The sequence below is a fragment of the Phoenix dactylifera genome, chromosome 12 (assembly GCF_051530095.1).
Source record: "Phoenix dactylifera cultivar Ajwa chromosome 12, Ajwa_hap1_PhDact_Kaust_v1.1, whole genome shotgun sequence".
Lineage (NCBI taxonomy): Eukaryota > Viridiplantae > Streptophyta > Magnoliopsida > Arecales > Arecaceae > Phoenix > Phoenix dactylifera.
The window spans coordinates 24506790-24528137 of record NC_143201.1 but is presented as its reverse complement, the minus strand read 5'-3'; the positions used below and the strand labels follow the sequence as shown (position 1 = coordinate 24528137).

General features: G+C 40.9%; 2 protein-coding genes across 2 annotated transcripts; one reads left to right on the top strand and one right to left on the bottom strand.

Moving 5' to 3' along the window:
• Positions 1–40: 40 nt before the first annotated feature.
• On the bottom strand, positions 41–3197 carry LOC103720981 (protein CUP-SHAPED COTYLEDON 2-like). Its single transcript, XM_026800059.4, has 3 exons — positions 2104–3197; positions 1724–2007; positions 41–708 (listed from the first exon to the last, which is right to left on the bottom strand). The coding sequence occupies exons 1-3, from the start codon at positions 2285–2287 to the stop codon at positions 124–126; spliced, it is 1053 nt and encodes a 350-aa protein (XP_026655860.3). The 5' UTR covers positions 2288–3197; the 3' UTR covers positions 41–123.
• A 12578-nt stretch (positions 3198–15775) lies between these two features.
• On the top strand, positions 15776–19437 carry LOC103721107 (reticulon-like protein B17). Its single transcript, XM_008811276.5, has 8 exons — positions 15776–16418; positions 16593–16761; positions 16870–16944; positions 17020–17161; positions 17253–17322; positions 17407–17472; positions 17562–17684; positions 19086–19437. Exons 1-8 carry the CDS (start codon positions 15863–15865, stop codon positions 19202–19204), a joined length of 1320 nt encoding a protein of 439 aa, XP_008809498.1. The 5' UTR covers positions 15776–15862; the 3' UTR covers positions 19205–19437.
• The last annotated feature ends 1911 nt before the right edge of the window (positions 19438–21348 follow it).

The window sequence follows — 21348 nt, the reverse complement described above, 5'->3', positions numbered from 1 at the left end:
AACCCTACCCAAGTTTATCTCATCAAAGGAGAACATTTCATGATAGCAGCCTACTAAAACTTATAATTAAGTCATTACAACGAAAGGCTAGGGGCCTTTCCATCGAAGATTTTAGAACAGATTTTAGAAAGTCCACAGGCAGTCCAGCTCGGCGGGGCCCACCGCCATCGGATGCGCCTTCCCAGCCACCTCAGCCTTCCGATCCAGAACCGACGGCCAGCCGTCACCACCCGTCTCCTCCCCACGGTGGTGCACCGCGGCGTCGCAGGCCATCGCCGCCGCAGCGCCGCCTGTGGGCGAAGCCAGCGTGGAGAGAAAGAACGGCAGATGGAGGCTCTCTTGGAGCGAGCGGAGGCTGGGGAAAACCGACCCAGCACCGCCGCCAGCGGGGCCCCGGCAGTAGTTCAGCGCGTGTGGGGGCGGCAGGTGGTTGTGGTGGTGGCTGAGGCCGGCGGCGGCGGCGGCGGCGACGGTGGAGAAGCAGGGCACGGGCTCCCTCTCGCTGCTCTCGTAGGAGCAGCTCTCCCTGTCGCCTGCGGCGGCGGCGGCAGCAGCAGCGCCGTAAGGCGAGGAGTCGAGGAAAGGCGGGAGGGAGGCGGCGGATGTGGACCCGCCGGCGGAGTCGGAGAAGTGGGGTCCGGTGAGACCGACGCGGGCCTTCCTGCCGCCGCCGCTCTTCTGGAAGACCCTCGATATCACCCACTCGTCCTACGTGCATGGATTCAAATACAGTTGTAAGCTTGATAATCCACTTAAATTTAAATTAATGACCCAATAACCTTTGACCATATCAAGAATGCCAACAAATATGTGTACTCGTTACAAGGGACTTGAAGCACGACAGGCTTCGAATGTAGATATTCTCAAACCTTAACTTAATATGATGACGTGGGATAGAACCTACATAAAATCGAGATAAATAAATGTTCATGGCAAGTGTTTTTTTTTAATGGAAGAAGAATAAAAATATGTAAGAGCTTTCTAAGAGAATGAATGTCCTGATCAAAACGAATAAGTTGACAAGTGATAAGAGTTTTTTGCGTCTTCTTTTCTCGGATGGGATTGAGTTTGGTGAACAAAGGAGCAAGATGGTTGCTGAGGGTACACTTTGTTTATAGAACTTGACAATGCAACTAATGCAAGCGGTACTATTCTCTCAAAAGGTCAGCCTAAGGCGTACTAGCATAAAATGGAAAGATGTCACGGAGGCGCAAACGGCCTTACAACTCAGGAACTTCACTCGATAATTACTGATATCAATAATACAACGGACCACAATGTTCACACAACCGAGCTGCAGTCTATCTTTGGAGTCACAATATAAGGAGATGAAAGATATGTGTGAGCACGAGAGGGAGAGAGAGAGAGAGAGAGGCTGGGTTTCTTTGAGAAACTCGGACCAACACGACAAGTAACAACAGATTTGAAACAGCGCTTATATCTGCAATATTGTAGCAGCAAATCATGTCGGGCTTTGAAATGAAGCCAGGGAAGGGAGGTGGAGTAATGCATCACACATTCCAATCCCACACAAAAGAAAAGGCTGCTTTTTAAGCAAAAGAAAATCCTCTGCCATAAAGGAAAAGTGTATCGAAAAGAAAAGAAAGGAATAATGGCCTCCTGACATTTGATTACCGACAAAACAATGAGTAAGAGACCCATAATATATAGATGGAAAGCAGAGATCTCTGCATTGTTTCAGGACTTTCGGACGCATACATACCTTGGAGGATCTAGAGAGGAAGTGGTAGGCAAACTTGCCTTCCAACCTGTATTCATGCATTACCCAGTTACTCTTCTGCCCCTTGGGAGCCCTCCCCTTGTAAAACACCAGAGTCTTCTTCATCCCAACCAGAGAATGAGTCCTCGAGCTGTAGATCTCTCTATCCTTGCCGGTTGCCTTCCAGTACCCGGCATCAGTAGCCCTATTCGTTCGAAGCCCCGTCGGGTACTTCCGGTCCCGAAGACTAAAGAAGTACCACTCCTTCTCCCCCATCTTAGCCTTCTCTGCAAATACCCCAGTTCAAGATAAAAAGATTTAGAGCAACAAGGACAGAGATCATGTGTTATAAATGGATGCAAACCGGGGAGTCGGGATTGGACCTGGAAGCTCCCACGGCTCGCACTTGTTGAGGTCGATCTCAGCAATCGCTCGGCCGGTGAAGCTGCTGTCGAGGACCTTCTTGAGAAGGTAGTAAGTAATGAGCTCCTCGTCGGTGGGATGGAACCGAAAACCCGGAGGGAAGTGAGCTTCGCTGCTGTCGAAGTGGTGGCCGTACCTCTCCATCGAAACCCGGTTGAAGAAGACAGAGAGAACTGAAACAAAAGCAACGGGAAGAAGGTTCACACATTGTACCAAGCAACCATTTCTTCGTCTACTTTCTATGTATTTTTTTCAAACCCTATATGCAATATTTTAGAAACAGCCCTCGCAAACACGCTCGGATAGTGGAGGGCAACCCTTCGTAGAAAATTATAGCAGCAGTAGAAGGAACTAAGAAGAGAGACCTCTACAGTGGTGGCCTTCTCCACCGTTTTACTTCAAAGAAAAGGTGAGAAGAGAGAGAGAGATCTTTACAAGTATTTCTCGAAGCCCGAATGAGAGAAACAAAGCCAAACAGTACGTTATTTAATGCGATTGCTTCAAACAACCTACTAATATTTCACGAAGTCCGAATGAGAACAAAGGTAAGCCAAGCAGTAAGTTATGGAGCGTGAAACTTCAACAACCAAATGGAAACCCAGAAGCAGAAGCGAAGGAGAAATAACTATCGAGCCAGACACATAAACGCTACGCTACAGAAGGCAGCAGAGGAGGCTTGTCAAGTTTTAATGCAAACCCTACGGCAAGAACAAAGAATAGAAGCGTCACCAGTACCAGCCCAGGGGATATCAAACGCTCTCAGTAGCAAACAAAAGAAGAGTTCCTCTTGCTAACCAGTGGAGTGAGTTAAGGGGAAAAAATAGGAACAGGGGAAGAAGAGGAGTGGGGGTCCAAGTCCGGCCCCTGTGGGACCTGTTTATATTGGGGGCCTTGTGAATTAATTGGGATACGACGAATCAGGTGGTGTCAGGCGAGGGCGAGCTAGGGATGAGGTATCCGTGGATGATATCCTGGAAACCTCTCCCTCCCTCTCGCCCGAGAGAAACAAAGAATCCTCTCCCTCCTCCCCGTGTTCTCTCTCCTCTGCCTTCCTGTGCTCTGCTCTGCTCTGCTGCAGTGGCGCTTATGGTATCCATGGACTGGCCGGGCTGGCTGAGAGATGTGCGAAGGAATGCGTGCGTGCGTGAGAAATTGTGCAGGTATTTTGTCCCTCAAACTAGTTTTTTTCAAGAGGAAAGAAGAGAGAAACAGAGAAGAGAGAGGGAGAAAAACAGGATTTGAGGTGATCTCCCATCAGATAAAATCTCCCTCATATCTCAATCTGTCAGATATAAATAGTACAAGATTAAATAAATCATAAGATAAATTCCATCACATCAGCTCTTTCACTTCTCTCTTTTTCTGGGCTCTTTGTTGCCCTTCTGTTTGTTTTCTTGCTAGGGAGTTCAAAAAAAAAAAAAAACCTGTTACGGTTTAAAATTAGCAATCACCTGGTTTCCTTTGAGAATTGCTTCAGGGTGGAAGATTATTACGAGGTTTCATCGTAGCAGCTTCCTCGACAAAAAAAAAAAAAAAAAAACAATCAACCAATGTAACTATCGTTAGCAAGTTAAAAAAAAAAAATGGGTGAGATTTAAGGCCCCGGAGGAAAGTACCATCCGAGATGAAACCCCCTCCCCTTTCTTAGGTTATGGAACGTTACCCCCCAAAGCCCCCCTCGGGGGATTAGGATATTCATTTTTACCGATGATACGCCAGGGGGTTCCACCCCCGAACCCCCCGGTGTTCTCAAACGGCTGAGCATGTCGTGAAAGACGCACACGGGGCGGGCGTGCTTCGACCTGAGCCGATCCAGCCCTTGATCCAACAATTGTGAGTGCATTATAGGACCTTTCAGCCTAAAAAGGTCATAAGAACCTTTTGGAATCCATCCCACGGTAAATCCGCCTCTATGATCCACGCTCTTGATGCAAGATTCCTCCACCGATGGATGAAGTCAACTTGTCCCCTTATTAGTAGCCGAAGTGTATGCCGGGTCATTTTTGATATGTGCATTTTTGATAAATTGATATGTGCATCGGAATACTTGAGTTGCCAAATCAACACTGTCCAACTCCGACATAATCTGGCTTCGCTTCATTCGGCCTAAAACATTCGTCTTTCGTTAATCTAATTCGGTCGAGCTGCAGCCTTATTCCGAATGCCCAAAAGACCTACTGGTCGGCCACTGCTGCCTACGATCCAGTGTGCAGGGTGCTCGCGGATCGGACTTCACACCACTCTAACATAGATACAACCTTCCAAATCAAAAAAAAAAAAGAAAGAAGATATATCTATTGCATTCATCCAGTAAACTTTTTGAAGTGCCGAGTAACAAAAAAGGTAACTCAATCTGCAGCTCTATTTGTCATCCGATACACATATGCTATTTGAAAGGAGCCCAACTCTCTGACCAGTCTGCGGGTCTCATGAAGCAATAGGTGATCATCCCTATACCAATCCACTCTCCGTATCCAATCGATCACCATAGAAAAGTTTTCCTCGAGGCATAAACTATCTGCACCAAGTACACTCCTCGCATAAGAAATACTCTCCCAGGTTGTCTGAAGCTCTGCTCTAATGGCGGTCAAACCGAGGGTGCATCGACCTCCAGCTGTAACCAGCCTATCGTGGTAGTCTCTATTCACAGAGCCCATTCCTCTAGATTTTGCATCTGTCGACATACCACCATCGAAATTCACTTTGATATAACTAAGGGGTGGGGGCACTCAAAAACAAGAACTAGTCTGGGCGCTATGACAGCGAAATTGAATTCTTCAAGTCCTTGGCTCTGCATCAGCTAGTAGGATCTGCTATAAATATGAAAATATCCATAAAATCAGGTTGTTGCATTTAGATTTAACTTGTTTCAAAAAAAAAGGGGGGGGGGGGGGGGGGGGGGTTACGAGATTATTCCTAAGATGTTCCTGTTTACTTGCCATTATTCCGGTTAATATCTTAAGACAGATTCTAAGATCTTTGTGAATTATTCGCACGAATGAATAGTCTTCATGCTGGCGTAGTCTCACCGCCATCGGTGACTTTCTGAATTGAAGTTGCCGGCGCCATGAGTAATTAACAATTAGCTAGAAGTGTAGTGCTGTGATACCAGTTTGCTGCATCATCTTGAGAAAAGAAGAATGATGGCGTAAATGTGGATTGGTCTCCAAGTCCATCTAAAACTATATGTGGTTTTAATTGCTTCATATCTTGGCTCGAGTGCTAGCGGAGGTTCCAAGCATCCTCTAACATTTTTTTCAAAGATTTTGTATTATTTGACTAAATATTATCTCATCACATAAATTCCTTGCTTGGTATGCAAATCTGGATCTCTTGAACGTGTATTCAACATGAAAGTGCTAGAATAATGCATACATTATAAAGACTACATATAAATACTCACTTGAGAATTTTTTGTAGTTTGCTATCACACGTCGTATACTACGTGACCTACGAGGATTGAGTAATCAACCAACCCACGAGACATATAGAAATTTATGTAAGTGCTAATAATATTATTTATGTATTGAAGGATGAATTTATAGAGCCATTGGATAAAAAAAATTACAAGTTCTCTGCGAGTCTTTAGCCCAAACTGCATAACAAATAATTTGGCCTGAAACAAGCCAGATGAGGCACATAAGGGTGCATGCCTAATTGCCTATAAATCCAAAAGCAAATGAAGAATATGTTTTATACATAAAGCCAAGTTCACGACAGCATTGCACCCGTCATTTTTTAATCATCCTCCAATTCATATTCAAGGTAGCTTCAAGTATATTTGTACACAAACATAATCGGGTATTAACAAAAAATTCATACATGAACTCTGGAATATACCGTACGAAATGGCAATATTACAAAAGATAGAGCCGATTGCATAATAAGATAGCACAAATGTGGAGGGTAATGGCATTGGGATGTACCAAGGCACCAAATAAATGAAAAGAATGGGCACACGCATTAAATATGTGTATATATGCGCACGCACAGGTATGTCCCTATGTGCATGAAGGAGAGAGAAAAAATACTATTTTTTATAGAGTTTAAGTTGTATCTTTTGGATTAAAGAATAATTGATTTTCTTTCACAATATAATTTTATTTGCATAGATTTTAAAGCATTATGAACTCTCTCTTTTATCTGCCTGTATAGATCTCAGCAGTGCACAACAGAAAAATAGAAATAAAAAAGATGAATTATTTTTCTGCACCAAAGACGCAACCCGGACCGATTCTTATATTTTCTTTTGATATCATAAAATGCAAAAGCCTTGGTAACTACAATGCTAAGTTGCCTGCATCAGCATGTCTTCAATCCTTGTATCTCTTTCTTACCTTACGTTCAATAAAAAGCACTCTATTTAGTTCAATATTTACTCCATGGTTAAATTGTGGATTCTGGTTGGGACTTGGGAGCAAAGCGTTAGGGTAGTTTGCATTATGGCGCAAGAATAAGCCTCGAGATAAAATAACTTTTATCTTATTATAGATATGTCTCATTGCAGATCCAAATGGCTGCCATCTTCTTTTAAAGCAAATGTGATGGACTTTCCATTGGAAAAAAAAAAAAAAAGGAAAGAGAGAGAGAGAGAGAGAGAGAGAGAGAGAGAGAGAGAGACGGGGAGGGAAAAGAGTGGAAGAAAGGGAAGACGGGAAAGGGATTAGAAATCAAGGTAACAAGCATGAGGGAAGAGAAGAATAAGGATAGATTGCCAAAAAGCTTAAAAAGAGGAGAAAGACGAGGTGACCGACCAAAGTTGAGTGGAATTTTTAACCTTTCGCATTTCTAGGAACAAAACAAGAAGAATCATTGCTTGCGGTCCTTCTCGTCCCCATCTGCAACATCTCAATATCAAAATAAGAGACCTAAAAAGCATCTTAAAAGCAACCAAGCTAAAAGATAAAGCAAATGAACATATAGCCGTCCGCTTCCGTCCATTTCTCTGATAGAGAAAGATCGGGTGGAGATTGAGTTGATATTCATCACAATTAGTTAGGATTTCCTCTGCTTCCGTTGCATGGATGCATCCATCCATCCATCACCATCATGGTTTGATGGTGATGAGAACTCGACGTTTCATAGCTCGGACTTTGAGATGGATGATGGAGATCGGCCAGCTTTAACATCAAATCACCTCTCCCTCCCCATCTCATCGGCCTATATTTTTTTTGTCTCTATCCTCCTAATTTCAGCTTCGTGTCCTCTCTCTTTTTGATGAATGATGGCAAAAGAATGTGTATGAGTTTGCTTTTGGGAGCAAATTATTTCCCTACAACACTGGGCATGCCCAATTCCAACAACCCGTACTGCCTCAACTCAGAGCTTCAAGAAAGCCAAGCTCACAAAAGAACAATGCCTATAGCCAATACTACGAAATATTTCACCTTGGCCATTTAGACTAAGCCACTGGTGGATTGGAGGTGGGAATTTGGTCCTAAATCATTAAAGACAACCTGACTAGACCGAAACACAACCCTACTGCACCTAAAATGGTAGGTAACTGCATCCATGTTTATTCATAAGCAACAGGTGTTCAGCTTAAGCTCCAACTACTTGCTAGATTATTATAAGCTTAAAAATAAAGATTTACTAAACTTTTGACATGCATGTAGCAACCACAAAATGAAGTATGGATAGCTAATTGATAACAAAGAGAATCACCCTATGGTATAGATAAGCGAAAAAGGGATTCATCTTTCTTCACGTGAATCTATAGTCGGATCATCAGTCGCTCTTTTTGAGACCGATGCCAACAGATGAATAAGAGTGTTTTGAGATCTATGCAGTAAATGGTCTGATGGTCATTTAGGAGGAAAGGAATTCTTCTTTCGCGCCAAAGATAAAACCTGGTCCCTGAGTATTTTTGAGGTGCCGCAGAAATCCTGAAAGCAATATTTGTTGGATCCTGCAACGACGATGTGGTTGGGATGGTGTTTATCTCGATAATATGACAAGGATTAAACCCCGGTTGGAACCAAATCCGGCGGGTGGACGATCCAAACCGGTTAGTCCAATGCTGCGGGTTACAGCCCGAGCCAATTTGTGTAATAATTTCGAGCCCAGTTGACCTGGCAGTATCGTCAGCTTGTTTTTTTACTGCATGTCAAACTATACGAGTACGGACACATTTAATAATATTAAAAAATAAAATATCACAGGATGTCGAGGGCAAATCTGCATCCGGAGGTCAACTTGTTTTCGGAGACGCAGAGAGAGAGTGGGAGGTACGAGCGAACCGAGAACGGGGATCAGGGATGATCACGTGAGGACGTCTCCTCTTTTTGCGGTCCGATGCACGCCTTACCGTAAATACACCGAAGGCTTAAAGCAGGACAAGGGCCGCGCTGTGACTTGGGAGTTGTGATATTATCACGGCGTCGGCCGCCACCGGCCATTAAGACTACCGGAGCAATTGATAAATCGTAGCATTAAGATAATAACAAAGATAAAATATATGCTTTAATCGTTTGAAGTTATAAAAAAAAATATTCGAATAAATCTGTAAGGGTCTCCGTAGATTCGATTGACTTTTTTTTTTTTTGGACTTATGTCTTTGTGAAATATTAGATGGTGAGAAAACCTTGACATAAATAGCAACCGAAAAATAAAATATTTATTATATTTAATCCCATATTAATTATTAATAGAAAAAAATTAGATATTTATATAGTACTAAAAATTTCAAAAAATTTTGAATAATTTTTTTGGGTGAAATTCTAAGTTATGATAAATAATATCAACGCAGGAAGATTCCATTAAAGCTGATCAAGAGTATATAAAAAAAAAAAGTAGACACCAGGATTTGAATAAAAAAAAGTATAAAAAGATATGTGTAGATGTATATTTAGTTCCATATTAATTATTCATCGAAAATATTTTAGATATTTATATAGAGCAAAAAAATCTGAAAACTTTTTTTTAGCTATTTTTTTAAAATGAGATCTTAGAGTTGTTATAGCTACCTTAAGGCATGGTAGAAATTTTACAACCAAGATGTGCGATAGCTTTGGTTGACTTTCCTCTAGAGTGTAGCTATTGGAAATTTTTACAACCAAGATGTGCGATAGCTTTGGTTGACTGTCCAATTATGAAAAGAGTTCAAGTAGCCATCAAAGAGCTTGGTCGTAAAAAGAAAATAATTCTACAATTAAATTATTATCTAGCCCATCAAAAATCTAGTTTGCAGAGGATTTGCTGCTTGATTAATGTTAGAAAAATTGTATTATACTTGAGCAGAGCTAGTCATGCTAACTTCACTGGCGTACGAAAGATGAATCGTGTCTAGGTAGGTGAGAGACTGCAAAGTTAGAAAGAGCTCCTCATAAAAACTCTTGGATGCCGATCCCTCCTTGCAGAACTCCTCACAGCTATTATCTTTTATGGGCAAATCATACATGATTATTCTGGAGGCAAATTTTGCTGCCCCAGCTGCTACAAATAAGCATTCCTACAGCGGATCCGGTCACAGATTAAGACCTGACAATCACCGGCCAACAAAGAAGAGCTTGCTTCGCTTTCCTATGCTTCCTGTTCGCCTCCTCCTCCACCACCTTTTAAAATGAGAGGATGGGGGATGGTTTCAGCACCAGTACCGAGCAGCAGTAAATAGGAGACAGAACAACACAGTGGAAGGCCATAAAAGCTAGAGGTGGGGTTGGCTGGGACGATGAAATCATTTTGACGACAGCAGCGGCGGACGGCAAGTGACGGTAGCGGCTCCGCTGTCCGGATTAGCGTCTGTACATTCTTCTTAAGTCGCCTGATATGAGCGATTTGATCCACCCCAGTGTCTTGTCTTGTCCCTCCCATCGGGCAGTCAACATCCCATCTCTCGCCTAGCTTCTACTGATCTCTTGTCTCTTCTCCTGCTTGGATTTTTATTGTGATCGTATGCATGTGAAATCGTCACTTGACACGTATTATGGTTTGTTCTACTTAATGACTGTGGAATTCGACTAGTCTTGTTCGAGAGGACGTCGGAGCAGCGCCATGCACGATGACGGAGAAGCGCTTGTACATCCAAGAAAGCAGCTCCTCTCGCTGGCCAAATGAACTCGCGCCAACCGTTGTCGACTAGCTTCACGCCCCGAACCCTGACGACGGTGAGCCTACAAATCTAATCTCATAATAATAATAATAATAATAATAATAATAATAATAATAATAATAATAATAATAATAATAATAATTTTTAAACTTTTAAAAATTAATTTAATTAAAATTTAAATAAATTTTTTTAATTAATTATTTTGAAATAATATAAGTGAAAATGTGCTAACTAATTATTATTATACAAATTAAATAAAATGTTTAAACTGAACTAAACTAATGTAGCTAAGCTAAATTTCAAACCCAAATAATCACAAACATCTGCGCACTTCCAAAATTTTGAGCAATCATGATTTAAGATCTAAAAAATAGAAAAAAATAAAATAATGAACTGTACTAGTCCAATAAGCAATATAATACTATAAAATAAGGTCTAAGCATGTCAAATAAATAATTAATTAATTAGCATGATACTGATTGAAAATAAATTAACTTTCGAATAATATATATATCTCTTTTGAAATTTATTATTATTTTCATAAGCTGATGTTAGAGATCCAACATTAGACTATAACCACGTAACCTAATGGCATGGATTAGATAAAAAATGCACAAAGTGTCATATACTACTATTCTAATCACCGATGGCTCGGTATTAAAACTAGTTTCTCAAATTATAAATCGACAGGCCAACGAATAATCTTTATTGGCGGAGCCAGATTATAGCCGTGCTAAGAATACATACATATAAAACAAATTAGATAATTTATCCAGTCATATTTTCTAAATTTTATAACACATAACATATTTAAAAGATTTACTATTATAACAATAACATGCTCAACCCGTTTGACTAAGTATAAAACAAATATCATAGCCATATTTAATAAACTAATTATCATTTTACCAAAATTCAGAAAATACACTTTGAATCATTAAGTTACTTACCTTTTCTTATTTTAAAATCCCATTTCAGTTCGACGAGTCAGGTTTATCTATTTTAATATTATTAAAATACTATTAATTTTATCATTATCTTAGTAGTCAAGCAAAATTACAAATTAAAATACTATTGGAAAATAGTACCTCATGCCCAAATCAGGGTAAAGAAAAGGCAAGGTCAAATAGGGGCAATGCATAGGTTGGTCTGAACAAGGTAAATTAAACTAATCAAGATGTGCTATGATTTAAGTGGCTCAATAAAAGTCATGGGTAACTAAATTCTAGAGAGTATTTGACAAAGCTAAGGTATAGAGTCCGTATGCCACTTGAATATCGGAGTGGTTCAAGGCCTTCACCTAGGGGTCAACTTGGATCCGAGCAAAGAGAGTTAGGGCTCTGAACTAAGATCTCTGGGTCTGGTTTAGAGAGAGAAAGGGAAAGAAGAGAGAGAGTCTCAGTCTAATTCTAATCACAAGCCTGGTCCTGGTGGTCCGGGTCGACCATTAGGGGAAAGTTTAGATCTGGTCGGATTGTGGGCTTGATCCAAAGAGATAAGATTACATTAAGAAATGTATATATATATATATATATATAATAATAATAATAATAATAATAAATGAGAAAAAATAGAGAAAATGGGAAGAAATTCGAAGAAGAAGATATAATGAAATGAAGAGAAGGACGAGAGCAAAGAGGAGGGAAGAGGCCGGGGGGTGGTTGATGGCTCGGTAGTGATGCAGCCGGCGGCGAGGTGCTGCGGTAGTTCGACCGTGTACAAGAGAAAATAGAGGAGGAAGATGAAAAGGGGCAAAGTCGGAGGTGAGGAAGAAGAAGGGAGGGAACTCGGTGGTGATCCATTGCAAAGGATGATGGGAATTTAAAAGGTTTTTGAAAAGGATAAGCTTGATGTCGTTGCATCCGCCCGCAATCTTGGTAGTGGTTATCCGCGACCCAATGGCCGGTGGCCGCTCGAATGGCCTTTGGTGCCACAGTTACCGTGGCCTTATCCATCCTGCGGAGGCATGGGGCAGAGGATCGTGACCGTGACCACGTCCTCTGTCCCAACCTCTTTCTTTTATAAAAAAAAATTATACTAAAATCAGTTGGGCCTGCCGGCCTCATTCTAATATAGGCCCATTTTGGGCCGGTTATCACACATAATCCCTTCGGATAAGCTTTGTCTAAGCCCAGATCCACTGGTGGGAGTCTCTCTCTCTCTCGTGCTGTGATAGAGAAGTTCGCCGATCTGAATGCATGGAGACAAGGTTCGAAATGACATTACAGCGAGCGGTACAAATTGTAACAAATTATTTGAGAGGCCTTCGATTATATTATACATGCGTTTTGCATGTATGATACGTTTTAAGAACTAACCCACATGCATGCAGGAAAGAGGAAAAACATAGAGTCGCTTGGTAATCCATGGGGAAAAGAAATAGAAGTAAAACTCATCATCAAGTGATATATTATATGTATCTCTATATCTATGCATGTACATACGTATGTATATACCATTATAGTAATGTAAATATGCATATAAAAATTTAAATTTCTATTGATATAGCAATTCTTATAATAATGTGAACTCAAACGAGAGCCCTTTCTTTTTAGCCATTATTTTTACAATGATCATTACGTGTTCTTTTCAATGTTTATCTAATAAAGTCATTCTTTTAGAATTAAAATATCTATGCTAGCTACATTTAAAATTTTATTCAACTAAGAGACACTTGAATGACATCAGTGTTAATTTCTAATTATTTTTATTATTTTTCATCATAACAATTAATAACAAATATCATTTCAGTAATCATTCTTCGGAAGAAAGTTTTAGTTGCTATTTTATTATTAAATAAATCTATCCTGGCTAGAACTATGCAAATAGAGGATTTTTAGCTGTCATGTCCTAAAACTGAATCCCAGCATTTGACTGGCCATTGTATACATTTTTTTTTCACCGAAGATAACAACGGAAGTGCGATAGATCATTTCAGAAAATGATGAAAAATTACTTAAGTGTTCGCAGATCCGGAACAAATAAGATACTAATATAAGCTATGAATTCAATACACCTGAAGATGTCGATGAGCACAGTTAGGGTTGGCCCATTGCTTTGAATTCAATAACCCTATGAATTGTGCTGCTGTCGCATGTTCCATTCATGAGAACCATGCGATTCATGGAGTCCGTTAGTTCTCACTACATGCCCTGCACAGAACCCCAATTCTTATTAAGATGACCAATTTGGGCTCTACTTCGATGCATAATGTAGCTGCAGAAAAATACGACCCGTGGTCTTAGAAAAATTCCGAGCCTCTCACGTTAACCATGAACCTGGTGAAGTACCCAAAAATATCAATATATTTTCTCTATTTTTATTATCCAAAAAATTAAAGAAGTGTTTTTGATAACGGTTTTTTTTTTTTTTTAGCAGGGTTTGGTAGAGGTTTTGAAGTATGAAAATATTATTCCTCATCATCGAAGTACTTTCATACTCCACTTGAAGTGGTATATCTTGAGATTCTAGTGTCTATTGGGCTTCAAACCTTATCCTCTACATACTAGTTTTGGACCGCTGAGAACTACTAAGCCTGGATAGCCGCCACATCACTCATCTCAAGAGATAGAGCTGTACTTGTCTTAAGAATAGAAACTGTTGTATTGAGATGCCAAATACAACTAAGATAAGCCATAGCCGTTTGTCTTATAAAATGATGACAAGGTGGCTATCCAGGCAGGCATATACAACCTTTTGTGATGCAAATGGGCACGATAAAGAATCGTTCTGGGCTACTAGCAAAACACCCTTGTTCACCCACTTCACATCTCTGGCCACCAACTCCATTGTTAGCCAAGTCCTCCATCCTTCCAAAATTTAACACCCTAAACCTAACCATTGCCTCCACGACCTCAAACACTAGCACCACCACTACCACGAGATGATCATACCACCACCATCTCCTCTTTTGCCTCAACCATCAATGACACTGCCATCACTACTAACACTACCATAAACATTTCACTACAATATCCTCCACCTCCTCTGGTAGCAATACTGGTACCACCACCATCATTACTATGACTGTTATCTCCTCGATGATTACTCAGTCAAAAATTATTATTAAAGAGCTCCATACAACCATGTTATAGTTTCTTTTTTTTCTAATTTCTCTTTAATTTCTAGAATTTCTAGAATCAATTTTTTTAATATTAAGTAAATTGGGTGAAACTTCACCTAAGTTTTATCTGCATCCCTGCAATTGAGCTTTTCTAATTATTGTAACCTTCCCAAGAAATACATGGGCTACTATGCAAGTTGAGACTGATTGAAGGCCAAGTTGCATAGCATTCAACAAATAAGATATCTAAATATAGTTGGAATCTAGAATGAATAGAATGCACATGAGATATCTATTAGGATTTTATTTAGTTGGTCATTAATGATTATCAAGTCTTATCTTTTAGTGTGTGTTGGTTTTTGAAGTTGAGTAGAAATCAAATATTCTACCCATATGATACTCTATTTAAAGGGATCTTGGACTCAATTGTTTTAAGTAAATATTTTTTTCTTTCGTAATTAGTTTTCTTCCGGCATCTTTTTTTTTTCTACTTTTTATTTGTTGTCCTTTTTTTTTTAGGACAAGGGAGGAGATGAGCTCCACCTACTTCATTAAGGAAATGAAGTTAAATCTGAAAGGGATATGATAATCACATAATGTGTGAAGGGAGAGGAAGAGAAGTCTATTACAAACATTACTCTAGCTTAATAAAAACAATAGGAGGAAACTCTACTTGTGCTCGTGGGAAAAGATTTCCTTACATGGGGAAAAGAGAAATAGCCGACTACGTAACTCTTTCAACATGAAGAATCTTGTGAAAAAAAAACAAAAAAAACGCTCCTATTGCATCCTCTCCAAATGGTCGAGGAGACTGCTAAAATCAATGAATCCCATGCAGCTAAAATGGGTTTGATTGCATTTCTACTTTGGCACGTCCCAGCCCTGAAGGGAATAACCCTAAACTATTTACAAAAATATTAACATGATCAAAATAATGGTTGTTTCAAACTCTCAAGCTAATGGAGCTCAAGTTTTATTTCGACAGAATTTTGATTGATAAGTCCACACTATAATTTGGATCGGATTAGATTGATCAGGTTAGGTGCCTTGTAACAGAATTTCAAAGCATACGTATTAGCTCAATCCGATCCGCATTACAAATTCATCGAGAATTACTTTGGGTCAACCCAAGCCGGGTTGCATGATTTCAGTGTTTTTCTTCTTAGCTTCCGTGAAACTGACTCGTGACATGTTTATGTTTATGTTGCTATCATACAAGCTTGTGGAGCTGCAAGAACTAGTTCAACATGAATTCCTTTTCTTTGTATATTTTTGGCGTTCTACATGAATTTCTTTCTGATGCTGGGTTCATCAGAAACCGTCAGGCGCACACAATGTACGATCAGATCCGGGGGATAGATATGACCTAAGTCCAATTGTAGCAGCTAATAAAGTTCACTTCACATACAGTGTACCGTTTAATGCACTGGACCCACCTTCCGCTCGCTCTCCGTCTCTCTGGATTCAAATCTTTCATACTTTATGCCCTCAACGGCTATATTCTTCAATCAAGTCCCATCCCAAAGTTCTCTAAAGCCCGGACGACACAACGAGAGACACGAAGGCCTAAATCTTCTGCTTGGTTTTCTCCTCCGCGAACCCCAGAATGAGCTCTCTTCCCCCAACGTCCTCCATGGATTCCCCCAACCCCTCCACTCCCCACTACCACCGCTCCCCCGATCCCCGCCTCCGAAGCCGAACCCCCTCCCGTCTCGCCGTCTCCTTCGACGACGACCACACCGAGAGCCACACCAGCGCCGTCGCCACGCCTCCATCAAGAAAGAAGCCCACGGCCTCGCCGTCCCCGCATCAACTCTCCATCCACCCTTGCAGCCCCATCTCCCTCCAAGATCTCCTCCTCCTCTCACCCTCCCCTCATCGGAGGCCCAGGCCGCGGCTCGTGGCAGAGGAGAAACTGGATCAGGCCGTGGCCCACCGCAAGAAAGGAAAGAGCAGGGCTGCTGCTTCCGCTGCGTCCCCGAGGAACGTTCGAAGGGCTCGGAGGCGGCTGGAGAAGGAGATCGTGAGAGAGGAGAGGGAGTTGGGTCCTCCGGAAGACGACGTCGGGAGGGCAAGAAAGCGGAGGCAGAGCCGACCAAAGGTTACCCACAAGGAGAGGCTGAGTTTGGTGGCTTCCATCCCTTCTCCCGGTCCATTGCCGAGTATGTTCTGATTCTGTAATCTTCCCTTCTAGTTCTTGAGTTTTGATCATGGGTGGGTACGCATCAAGACATAAAATCTGATGCTTGCGGATGCATTCATCGATCAAATGATTGATGGGTTGAACGGTAGAAATTTTGTATTCCGCTAATGTAGATGTGGATGTGTTGATGCAGAAGCAGCAGAACTCGAGAACGATGATGATGGCCAGACTAACCCCGACAGGCTAGGGGAGCAGATCTTGGAACTCATAACGTGGAAAAATGTTGCAAAGTCCACCTTATGGTTTGGGCTCGGATCGATCTTCTTGTTATCTTCTTGTTTTTCGAGGGATTATGATTTCAGGTATTCCCAATGACCATTTTTTCGCAAGATGTGTTTCAGAAATTTGTTCAGAATATTATAAGGTATTGAGAAGTGGTAATAAGCTCTGTCCTTTTTATCTCTTTACAGCATCATCTCTGTGTTTTGTCATCTGGGTATCTTAATTTTGGGCTTCAGCTTCTTCAAAAATTCTATTCCTCAGAGGTATCTATTTCCCTCTTGCTCATTTGATTTAATGTTTATTTGAGGAATTGAACAAGTGACTTTGAACTTGTACAGGCAGCAGCTCAAGTGGAAAGGGAACCTTCGACTGGTGGAAGAGGACATTCTTCGTGTCAGTCGAGTAGTGTTGCCAATTGCCAATGCTGCTCTCGCAAAGACCCAAGAGATTTTCTCCGGCGAGCCATCGATGACTCTCAAGGCAAGTTTCAGGCTTGGTTCTATTTTCCTATTATCCTATGAAGCTCAAAGGTAATTCCTAGGACGCTAAATTCATTTGCTTTTAATCTCAGGTGGCACCTATTCTTATATTTGGGGCCAAGTACGGTCACTTGATAACCCTGTGGAGGCTTTTGGCAACTGGTATAACAAATGATACTCAAATCTTAATTGCTGTAAAAATCATGGTCAGAACACGTCATTCTGAGTTCTATGAAATCGTTACAGGTTTTTTCTTGAGCTTCACTGCCCCAAAACTCTACTCTTGCTACTCACAGCAAATACATAGGAGAGGTATTTATTATTTGATATCAAGCCACGCAACTACCACTATCATTTGATGGATGGAATTCTTACATGTAGAAATGTTTATGATATGTCAGTTGAGAACACGAGAAACTGGATTCAGGAAGCATGGGAATCTTGCCCACGCAAGAGACTTATAGCAGCATCAGCAGCCACTGTGTTGTGGAATTTGTCGAGTGTAAAGGCGCGCATCTTCGCAGGTATCGTTAACAAATTCCTGCCAACTAGATGGATGGTTTCCACTTAATGCATGCAGCTGGTTATTCTCCAGTCGTTACAACTGTATTTCTGGTTAAATGGCATGCATACATATTAATGTTGGTAGCACTCGATGTGATAGTTGAGCGTGTCAATCTTTGTTGGGTTTGCAACTTTGCATCATGTCGTGATGTGTTTGATCTAGCCAAACTATATGTACACATGAGATGCTTTGGTTTCTTCATCATTGTAGAATTTGGGATGACACACCTATTAGACTCCAGAGTTCGGACCAATTAGAATTTGGGATATGACCACATATGTATGTCAGAATGTAGTTCCTTGTGCAGTATGGATCATTCTAAGTTCTAACCCTCATGTTTGTGCATTTAAATGTGCCTAAGCTCTTATTTACAAACTGAAAGGTTTTGTTTTATTTGCATTCTTTTTAGAGAAAGTTTTAAGAGTAAATAATAGATTAGCCAACAAGTAATTAGAGTGAATTGTTTGTCCTTTTACCTGTTACAACTTCAGAACTCCTGATACTGAGATTTGGTACTATTTCTTGATATAACTATCAAAGCGTTCAATTTCTCATTCGGGGAATTTTGTGGAGCCCAATAATTCAGAGCTGAACGAGGATATCTAAGCTGTTTGCTTTCACACCTGATTCTGTGTAACTAAGCTGAAGAAAGATAAAGATGGAGATTGAGAGAACATATATTAGAGTTGATACATAATAAAAACTTGGGTGACTTAGGTAATTAAGGGATCAAAAATGAAAATCTTTGCAAGTTAATTAGGCAAAGTGCGTGCATCAAGGGAAGCCTTTTTTGCATTGACTAATTACGAGAATTACCATGTTTTCCAAACCTGTTACATTTTCAAAGTCTCTTGATCTTGATGACTATGATTAAGAGATTTCCCTTGGTTGGTGCATCAACTTCTTATTTTCATCTTTCACTGCAGCATTTGGCACATGTGAAATCATGTGATGCTTTTATCTTTATGTATTAGTAATTTACATTATTTTTATTTGAAAATTCTCTTATTATGCTTTACAAATTCACTACGTTTTTTAAAACTAGATACCCATTGCACACACACTCTCTCTCTCCCAAAAAAAAACAATGTTCTATCAATTTAGTGTGTTCTATCAATTTTCTTCTTTTTTTTCAAAGAAATTTTGTTATGCGTCAATTTTCATTAACATAAGGAGAGGCAAAGGACATGATCAGAAAAGGAGACAATTGGCTCCCTAATTATGATATTGGAGTTTGTTAGTTGTATAAAATTTCAAGTTTAATAACAATCATGATTATCTCATTTACTCTCTACTTGCGACTGGGTTGAGATACAAGAGTGTCCTCATACTAGCACTTGTTTTGATTCTCGTTCTACAGCATTTATCTCTGTAGTGATACTTCGGTATCACCATCAACGACGAATGGGAGGGGAAGAGAATGGTGAAAAAGAAAGCAGGGAAGCAGAGCAACAGCAAGCAATAGTTCTAGCAGAGTAGAAGTCATTTAATGCAACTCGAGATGGTAATCTCCAGGAATATAGCAGCGTAAAGTTTGCCTGTTTCGTACATTTCCTTTAGCATGTACTATTGCCGTAATGTATCACTGACATTCAGAGGTGAATGGAGTGCATAATTAACAGGATTGTAGTGAGTTGTTTTGTTAGATACGGCTGTATCTCATTCCCAAAGCGCACTGCAATTTGAAGCTAAATAACTATTCTGTGCTCCAAGTCTGAATTATCTACAAATGATTCACTTTCATTTTAATACTTTGTAGCAATTGATAGGGCGGTGCAAGCCAAGAATCTGAAGAGAAGGAAACTGTGAGATCTTTTTAGAACTGGTAAAAATTGACTGTAGTAATTGAGGCAGTGCAAGCCAAGGTTTTGATGAGGAGGAACATATGCCATATGTCTAGAAAAAAAAATTGCAAAACGTCTTGAACTCAAATTCCGTGGTCCATGAGCATGGTGCGCATGAACATGGCACAGAGAATTCGGAAACTTGCATCGTTTCAACTTCCAGCCCGTATGCACTGTCAATAGAAGATCATTAAATTTTGGAGGATTGAGTTAGGTTTTGCAAAAAATAATATGGCACCACCATATTTGGTGGGCGCTAAGATAATAGGATACCAAGGATTTATGCCAAATATTGAAGCAAATCTTGTTTGCTGAAAGACTAAGAAGGTCATGTAAAGGACCTCAGGCATCTGAAGAATATAATTTGGTCTCAAGGTGATGCTGAATATAATTTGGTCTCAAGGTGATGCTTCCTACAGGTCTCCAAATGACAAGCTTCAATATGGAGTATTTCCTGCAGGTCCAGAGTCAATATGGTCGATGTTGCTGTGTTATTCGGGATGGAGGGCAGTTGGGGGTAGATTTTGGCTGGATTTGGCGATTTTGTTTGTATTCTAGAGTGGCTTTATTCCTCTGTAAGGTCGTTTGGGGCAGACTACCAATGAAACTCATGCTACATGGGCGGGGCATAGGTATCCACCCCCGGTACCCGAAGTGTCAGAGTGATAAGTCTCTGGACCATGCTATCTTTCAGTACCATCGAGTTAGGAGGGTCTGAAGGCAAGCGGGGTTTCCTACGATGCTCTGGACCCATGCGGTGTCCTTCATTCAAATTCTTCGACGTTTGGCTGGAGCCTTGCAGTCTAGATCGGAGGTAGTCCGGACAACCTATATTGTTTACCAGATCTGGCTCGCAAGGAACGCATGGACATTTGGAAAGAACTGCCCCTCTTTGGGGGGTGGAGAGGGCACGATTGCTGTCGATGGAGGCCTCACAGACGATCCGATCAGATAAACCTTTGACAGCTCGAAATATCTGGAACTCCTCATCTGCTCGTGGAGCGTCTTACTTGATGTTTTTCACCTGAGAGCCCCTACCTTCGAGTTTCCTCAAGGTTAATTTCGATGAATGCGTCCTGGAGGGAGGTAGGAAAAATGGTTACTGCTGAGGGCTGCCACTTGTTTGATACCTCGGTGCCTGGGGTAGAGCTGCGAGCAGCCTAGAAAGGTTTGTGCTACATTCGGCATGCCTGGCGTGGGGGAGAGATTTTGCTGGAGGGCGACTCTGTGACAATCATTGAATAGATCCAGCAGGTGTTCAGAAGGGTCGGAGATTATCACCTATTGGTGAGAGATATTCGGGCCATGATTTCTGATGGGTTGGTGCTTCAGGCGAAGCACGTGTTTAGAAAGGCCAACGAGGCTGCAGATTGGATGACCACTTTTGTTGCCAACCATTCGAGGGACCATCTCTGGGTGGGGGAGGCGGAGTTGCCCCATGTACTTCGTGATGTACTGCTTTTTGATTTTCTTGGTTGTATCCGTACATGTTATGCATGACACTTCCGTTTTTAGCACAAAAAAAAAAATTGATAATCATACATGGCGTGGTCTGCAAGCTGAAAGTAGTGGAAATAAGACATATTATGATGACTAATGAATGAAAGGTTACGAGGAAGACAAATATATGATGAAATGAAAGAGAACTCAGGTGAAAAGGCTGCAAAGGGCCTAGCACCAATAAGTCTTGCACTCTGGGATCCGTATTCCATGGGCATGCCGGTACTCAAGCTATTGCTAGGATCTGCCATTACATACTCCGAGGCACTCGCATAAAAT

Bases quoted from the DNA above. Each gene is read 5' to 3' on its own strand.
- LOC103720981 (XM_026800059.4), bottom strand. From the start codon at position 2,287: ATGGAGAGGTACGGCCACCACTTCGACAGCAGCGAAGCTCACTTCCCT. The intron at 2,008-2,103 runs GTCCAATCCCGA...GGGTATTTGCAG, and splicing joins CGAGCCGTGGGAGCTTCCAG to AGAAGGCTAAGATGGGGGAG. The intron at 709-1,723 runs GTATGTATGCGT...CCATGCACGTAG, and splicing joins TCCTCTCTAGATCCTCCAAG to GACGAGTGGGTGATATCGAG.
- LOC103721107 (XM_008811276.5), top strand. From the start codon at position 15,863: ATGAGCTCTCTTCCCCCAACGTCCTCCATGGATTCCCCCAACCCCTCC. The intron at 17,473-17,561 runs GTATTTATTATT...ATGATATGTCAG, and splicing joins ACAGCAAATACATAGGAGAG to TTGAGAACACGAGAAACTGG. The intron at 17,685-19,085 runs GTATCGTTAACA...CTCGTTCTACAG, and splicing joins AAAGGCGCGCATCTTCGCAG to CATTTATCTCTGTAGTGATA.